The sequence below is a fragment of the Hylobates moloch genome, unplaced genomic scaffold (assembly GCF_009828535.3).
Source record: "Hylobates moloch isolate HMO894 unplaced genomic scaffold, HMol_V3 SCAFFOLD_5, whole genome shotgun sequence".
NCBI classification, from domain to species: domain Eukaryota; kingdom Metazoa; phylum Chordata; class Mammalia; order Primates; family Hylobatidae; genus Hylobates; species Hylobates moloch.
Window position 1 is genome coordinate 20,273,300 of NW_026652280.1, and position 8,272 is coordinate 20,281,571.

Sequence of the window (8,272 nt, forward strand, 5' to 3'; positions counted from 1 at the left end):
TCTTTTGTGCTTTGCATGTTTCACTTAACAGTAGTACTAGGACATCTAAAGATGTAACTAGTTGTCAGGACATCCTAGCTGTCCAGTTGTATTATCCGTAGAATCCCTTTCTTAGAGGAGTTAACAATCCTTGCAAACTCCCACTTACTGAGAACAAATGTCATGCATACAATAAGTTAATATAAAAACTGAGTTCAAGTTTCTGAACTAGTCCTCTGGACCTTTTTCTTTAGGATTTAGCTTCAGAAAAAATGTAAAGAGATAGAAAATATTTGCCTTTAATGTAAAGGGTAGTTTGTTTCTTTGTGGATTTTTATATTCTTAAGGAATCATAGAAATTTTTTTTAGCAGAAAGAGATCTTAGAAAGCATGTAGCTTTTCTGTAGCAGTTGATGCCTCTTCCCACTTCTCCATCTCAAAACTTCCCTTTCAAGACTTCTGATACACCATTCACTCCTGGTGTTCTTTGGCCTCTGCTTCCATTTAGTTATCTTCACTTGCTCTCCTTCCATAGTCCCTTAAAAGGTATTCTTTTCAAGGGTTCTGTCCAGCCGTCTTTCCACTTGACCTGTTTCCTAAACCAACTATGACCTCCTTCCACCACAATTCTATCCCCATAGGCTCCTCTTCATTTTTTGACACTCAGCTAAATGCATCTTTCTTTGTAGAGCTCTAGTCGTGCTTCTGTCACATTGCTTTCCTGCTAGACAATTCATCTCCACAGGGCAGATATTTCATTCTTCTTGCAAAGTTTATATCCCTAAATATTCTCTGGCTCACAGCACTTATGAAATAAATGTTAGCAGAATGAACAGGCAAATGAATGAATGACTGAGTAGGAGCAAATTAAGTGACTCAATCTTTGGTATATTAAAAAGACATTTATACCTAAGCAAGTTCATGCTTCTGGGAGGCAGAATTTCTTAAATACAGATATGTGACAACGTTATATACTCTGTGAGGTTTTGGTCTTGGTATTATTTTAGTTATATTAAAATGTTATGCTTAATTTGAGTTTCAGTGGAAAAGCTTAGCCCTACAGGAATTTTCTTGGGCATATGTGCCATTGAAAGAAATTTTAATCAACACATGACATTGATTCAAAAGCACTTGAGATATTTTGTAACTACTTTTAAGTCTTCACTGCTCATGTAACTCAAACATAATTTTTTAAACGTTATATTTAACATTCTGTCTGACATATAGTGTTATTTTTAAGTAATTTGAGTCTTTCTATTTTTTTTTTCTTTTGGTAAAGCTCTTACTTTTTAAACTACATTTGACTCCAATGAAATAACTTATTTATTTATTCCTCCAAATTGAACCATAACTGTTGAAGGCACTCGTAGGAAATCAGAATTGTGACCCCGTCCTCAGGGTCACAAAGCCATTAGTCTCCTACTATATGCTATATGAGTGAAATCATCTATATGTGCAGCTACAGAGCGGACAAGTCTGTGTGTGTGAGTGTGCCTATAGGAAATGATTGCATTTGGCACTAGTCCTTTACTGTACAGCTGAACACCTAGAAAGATTTATTATAACTTCATTAAAATATCATCCATTATATTCAATATCCACTTATACTATTGGTTTTAACACAAATTACCTAGTAGTATTTTCTACATGGTATTTTTAGATGACCTTTAGTAAAATATAAAGGCATAATGTTGTTTTATAAATTATTTTCCAATTTTGAACACAGCTTGATTTTTAAAAATACTTCTTTACTTGTTTTTTTTTTAATGATGTAATATATTGGACTTGAAAAGTAAAAGTATTGGAGATCTGTGGCCGAAAAAAAAATAATCTTTATAGTGATTTTATTGTATCAAGAGACTTTCTGTTTCAGAAATTCCATGAGTGAAACCGTCAGACTGGTCAGTGGAATGCAGCACCCTGGCTCTGCTGGAGGCGCCTATGAGACAACACAGCACTTCATTGACATCAAAGAGCACCTGCACATAGTAAAGAGGGACATAGATAACTTAGTGCAGCGAAATATGGTAACTTTGTTTCCTTTTCCTTTTATAATTACAATCTTTAGGAAAGGAAGAACTCATACTCTACTGCAAGTATTTTAACCCTTTAGTTAATGCTAATGCTTATTTTTAATGTTTAAGGTAGAATTGTCCCATACTTTGCAGATCTCCATGTGTCCTGGTTTTCTAGTTATTGAAGGTGGAAGAACAGTTCCCATAGCAGTCGTAGTTTTTTAATATGTAATATTTATATTATCATTTCATGGAAATATTTTCTGATTTCCATGTTAATGTCTTCTCTGACCCATGGATTGCTTAAAGTGTATTTCTTTGGCCTATTTTTTCCTCAAGGTTCTAATCTGGTAATTTCTTGCTATCTTGTTAGCTTCATTTACCTTCACCCAGGTTTCGTGTGCTTGGATTGGATTGGATGTTTTTGACTCTGCTGGTTGTCTTCTATAAGACATATTTGGGATATGGTTGGCCCATATTTCCTAGTCTGCCTTACCAGAAGCAGAAATCTCAATCCCGTATATTTTATGTCGTGTTTTATCTTTTTAAAAGCTTTTTAAAACATTTGATGTCCTTTAGGAAATATACATTAATAATAATGTTACATTAAACTGACTCTCCCAAGGTCAGTAGCTAGTAAGTAGGAAAGGGAGAAAACTTAGGTCTTCACTTCTAATCTTGTCTCCTTTATATTTTTTGATAACTCTCTTAACTATATTCCTGTATATATGCCTTGAATGTACATTTTTTTTCAAAGATGGCTTAATGGTTTTCTTACTGATCATGACCTCTCATCCAAAGCATTATTATCTGTCCCCTTAGTTCTGTTTGAGGTTATTTTTGTCCTACATTGCCTTTGTTGCAGTGACCAAATTGATACTGTGTTTATCAATTCACTGAAGAACTTTGCCCCACAAATATAACTATATTGGGAACAACTAATCTTAGAAGCCATTCTCTCTGGGTACTTGGATGAAGTCTTTGTTCCTGGTATTTAATTGCCTCCTTATAATAGAAGGAATACTCAGGGATATAGGGAAAGAAATATTTTTCAGAACGCCAGTGAATAATGTTGAATGCTATGAGATTGTAGAGAATGAGGACTGAGAAAAGGCCATTCTATTTGTCAAGTAGGTCATTGGTAGGGTAATCATGTAATCTACTGTCTGACCTGGAACACTTTTGAGAATGAAGGGGGTGCTGTTAATAATCACACTACTACAATAAGCGTGAACTGGGAGTGTCCAGAGGAGTTGTCTGTGGTGACCCTAGTCTCAGTGACCTCAGGGACAGTAACATCATCATATACCATAATGCAGACAGGAACCAGGTGGCAGTGAGTTAGTGACTGGGTAGTAAAAAGGTGGAGGCCTTCCAGTGTCGACTACTCCTTCAAAAACAGTTGTCAGTAGAAGTTAAGGGGATAGAAGGTTTTCTGGGGGATGAAAAAATGAAAATACTTGTTTATATAGCAAACTGAGTTTTATAAAGATTTCACATTTATTTCTTTTTCCAAACTGCTAATTGGACTAACTGTAATAGAAAGTCATTTGCCTTACAGCCATCAAATGAAAAGCCGAAATGCCCAGAACTACCACCATTTCCATCATGTTTGTCTACGGTCCACTTCATTATATTTGTTGTGGTGCAAACTGTATTATTCATTGGTTATATCATGTATAGGTAAGTCTCTTGATAAAATGTGACCCAATATTTTTCTGCATCTGTTTAATTAGAAATATTCAACTAAGTTATCTATGTTCATAATACAATTTTCACCACCTATAAAATTAAGTTTATTGTGATTTCTGTACATTTCAGTTCACATAAAGTGCATGTGTAGAATATATGTTTATCTTAATGCATTGTCTACTTCAAAAGGCATTGATATTTTCATTTTAAACAGTCTTGTTTCTTTCCAAAGTTAAGTGTATAGAACTTCTTTGAGTGTTTGTTTCTTTTTTTCCTTAGGTCTCAGCAAGAAGCAGCTGCCAAAAAATTCTTTTGACTACCATTTTCCTGTGTACTTCATCTATTTGTGTACAAAATGATATTGTTTTGAGGGAATTTAAGTATTTAAATTGCTTCATAGTCTAAATTATTAAATTTTTTTAATAAAATAACTGTTTAAACATTGATTTGCAGTTAAGAATAAACCTTAAAGCAAAGACAACCACATTTTAATTTGTTCACAGTATGTAAATCTGTCTAAATTTCAGTGAATTTCTGGTCAGTATGATGCACCCACTGAGCAGAATATTGACCAGTAAGAGGGTAAATAAGAAAGGGGGGGGGGGGCAACCCCTGGATAAGAATGTTACCCCCTAAGTCTCCAATATTGCAGGTTTCCCTGTATAACGTAAACACACTTGCCCTCATGCCTCCCAGAATATGAGGTCTAATTAAGAAGTCCCTTCAGGTTTATTTTGTAACCAAAGTCTTTTTTAGAGGTCAGACTTCCTAATCAAAGGCCTGGGCCTGCAGTCCTTTCATCTTAATGTAACTTCCTTTGAAATCAAAGAATATTTTGTCTGAGAGCTTTAAGGATCTGGTAATAGACTTCAAAATGTTAAGTGACATTTTTTTTTCCTCTATTTATCAATGATATATTTCACTTTTAAAGGAAATTTTAGAGGAAAATTAATAGCTGCTTTTTGCCTAAAAAACCTTGTGAGTGGAAACATTCCTCTGAGAACGGCTTTTATAGGTATTTTGCCTGGTAATGTATTCATTCATGATTGCCCATATTCTTGAATGTCTTCATTCCAATGGTGTCAGGTCAATATTATGAAAATAATTTTTATATTTATATTTGTAACTTAAGGAATTTATTTCTCCCATTTACTACAGTATGTAAATTTAGCTCAAATTGGATGATCTGAGGATTTAAATTTACAAAACCTGCCACTACATTCTGGTTTACATTAGTTACTTCATGCTGGCTGGGGTTAGTGACCATTTGCATACTCTTTTAAATCAAGGAGGCTGTAGTAGAGCAGTTTTAAGATTCTTGAAGGCAAAATTTGAAAAACAGTGAATACTTCTAATTGTTTCCTTTTAGTGCCAGAACTAAGGACATTGTGAAGCACTTGTTAGTAAAGTTAACCTTGAAATGTCAGACTGGATGGAGTTTTTATAGTCTTTGTGCATACTTCTAGGTATCATAGAAACAGTCTGTAAATGACATTTTAAGATGCAAATTTAATTCTGTTCACAGCTGATTTATACTGATTTTTGCTGCCTTCAAAATACTCTTTTACTTCTTTTAGCTAAAATGTTTGTCTTTCATTTGCCATAGAATTCCAAACAATACTATCTTATAAAATAGTACTGTTGAATTATTCCAAGCCTCCCTAGGTTTGCTCTCAAATGTCATTTACAGATTGGGCTAACGACCTAAAATCTATGTATAAAGACTTTCTGAAGAACTCGTATTATAGCAATACCAAACGAGTGCTATGTGTGCAAACAGTCTCACATTGCTTTTTACGTTGATATTTATCCTAGAACACTGAAAGAGAATATGCCAGTGATAACTCACTTTACTTCAGTCATTTCAATACAGAAAATGCTTCTCTAGCGTTTTTCTTTTGTAGTGTTAACATTTTTAAATTCATGTTTCAGAGGCTTCATCATCATAGAATTTACTCTTGCTCCATGAAAAAAAATTAAATACCTTCAGAAGAATATTTAAGTCGTAGACTATGAAACTTGAGAAATCTTCTTGAGATAAAAGGCTGCCAAATCCAGTATTATAAAGTCCATGGTCATATGTGCCTGTGCATTAAAGGAATACCAGATCTATGCAGTATACATTTTTCAGGCTGAAATTCAAGGGGAATCATTCTGATCATTCTTACCACAAATGGAGATGGCTATTGTGAAACAGCATGAGGATGAGCCTTTTATCTTTTATAGTTCGTGATATACTTTGCTTGAAAATCACTCAGTAAAGTAGTTCACACAATGTGTATCATATTATTTGAAGTTTGGTTTTTCTCAAAATCATTGACTTTAAGGAGCTCATTTCTGAACAAAAAGGTTTGCTCTGTGGAAAAATCAATCACTGCCAGGATTCTTTCATTTCTGTACTATTTTGTATAATTGAATTTGTTCACTTCTCTCACACCAGCAAGTGTTTTACAGGTGCCTTGGATTAAAACAAAATTGATTTTAAAATTTTTATGTAAGTCATTGTGTCTATGATGCTACTTTTAAAAGGAAAATGCAATTGCATAATGGCTAATATCCTTATTTAACGTACCTATTTGTGTTCTAATAATTGTTTGAATGTTTTATTCAGCTTAAAACTTTACAATGAAGTCATAAACAGTAAACAATGTTTTGTTATGTATTAAGGGGATATCAGTGTTTCTCAATGTATGATCCATGGACCATCTGGGTCATGGCGCCTTGTTTCAGACCACCTGAATCAAATCTTAGGGGTGGGGCTTTGGGATGTCATTGTTCAATAGGCACCTCAGGAGATTCTGAGCACACCAATGTTTGAGAACCACTAAAATGAGGAGTGGAAAAAAAAAAATAGGTGTTTTGTTAATTTAGAGCTGAGCTGAGAGGATAATATATTTTTATTGTCAATGACATTAACAGATGTGCACTGATTCTTTTATACCTACAATTTACTTACTGTTCCTGTTATTAAAACTCTTGGTTCATGAGAAACTACAGACTGAATCCAGATTATTACTTGTTGCTTTTAGTATTTTTGTGATGGCTTTTAATCTTATGAAATCATCTTGAGATCATTCATGGTCAAGCCATGAAAACTCCCATCTTCAAGCCTGCCTGCTAAAGCTTCTTTGCCTTCCTGATTGTGATTATGGTAACAATTTATATCAGACAGTTGTACTTTTTGATAACTTAGGGAAAATAGAAATTACTTGAACCAAGGAGTTGCCTGCCTCACTGCATTGCAGAGATACAATTTTTGTAAAGAACACAAATAGCAGTTGTGAATATTAAGGTGTGATTATCTTTCCCTGTCCATGTGCTTATCGAAAGAAGATGGTGAACAAATGATTATATTGAGGATTTTTTTAATTTATAAGATCTAATGTGAAATCCACACTTGGAACTTTTTAGATCTATCTGTTGCTTGTTTATTTCTTTTATGACATTACTTAAAGTTTAAAAGGGTTTTCTATCCACTGTCAATTTCAATTGGATAACATTTTGTCAAGTTTTTTTTTCCTGATTATTTGATGCTAGCTGGAATTCAAGAAATGGCATTGACCTTATTCAAATAAAGAAATATTTTAGTAAATTTGCTTTTTCCTTCATTGATCTTGGATAATAAGTTGCCATTTGTTTTTCAGACAGGACCTGTATTGTGATAGCATTTCATTTATCACATGCTTTAGGCTCTGCCCGAGGTGGCCTGCTGCATGCAGAAGCAGTACGTGGAAGCATGGTACGAGAACATAGAAATGGTCATGGATAACTGTTTACCCTTTCTGGTAATGAAAAATACAAACTAATTAAAACAATGTACTCGATGTTTATACCTCTGATAACCAAATGATGGCAGAAGTGTAGTTAGGCTGGAACTCCTAGTCATTACTAATTAGTGGTAGTTTAAAAAATATTTTAATCTTTTTGACAAGTACCATTTAACCAAGTAATTCCAATTCTGAGATTAATGTGGTAAAAAAAATAAAAGAGTAGGGCTTTGAGGTTAGACAAATCTAGGTTTGAATCCTGGCTCTCACTTACTGGAGGTGACCTTCAATTTCCTCATAATATTTATCTCGCATGGTTATAAGCATAGTAAAAGAGCGTCTGTAAGGAGGCTTCAAAAAATGATAGACTAATTGGTAAAGACAAATGGTGGATAAAATAAAAGATTTAAATACATAGATGAGTTCGAAAGAATTCAGAACTTAAAACCCGATCAGGAAGCCTACTAGTAGTAGGGAGTGGCAGAAGCTAGACTATACATAGGCCCTAGATACTGTCATTGAAAATTATTGACATAGTCATTGAAAATTCATTTGTGGCATTGAGGACATGGCTTTAGGCCTAGAAAACCCAGGAGGCTCAAACAGATACTAGGATAAAGTGAGGACCCTGGAAGAGCTGCTCCTTCAGTGGAAATGGGCTGAAAGGACCTCTTACTTCCACCCCAACAGCTCCGAGAAGGCATAGGAAGCTTCTGTCCCTGGAGCTCTGGGTAAGGGGACATTTCTTGTTAAGAAATTGAAGCCCAGCTGTATGCTTTACCTATATGGTGTGGAATTCTCTTAAGTCAAAAACAATGT

General features: G+C 34.3%; 1 protein-coding gene across 1 annotated transcript in view; it reads left to right on the forward strand.

Moving 5' to 3' along the window:
- The window catches only part of LMAN1 (lectin, mannose binding 1), a 30,889-nt gene extending 23,611 nt beyond the window's left edge, over positions 1 to 7,278 (forward strand). Inside the window, exons 11-13 of the mRNA XM_032152135.2 lie at positions 1,853 to 2,006; positions 3,556 to 3,677; positions 3,966 to 7,278. Of these exons, the coding sequence (XP_032008026.1) occupies positions 1,853 to 2,006; positions 3,556 to 3,677; positions 3,966 to 4,002 (313 nt within the window). The 3' untranslated portion in view covers positions 4,003 to 7,278. The remainder of the gene's footprint in view (positions 1 to 1,852; positions 2,007 to 3,555; positions 3,678 to 3,965) is intronic.
- Positions 7,279 to 8,272: the final 994 nt, after the last annotated feature.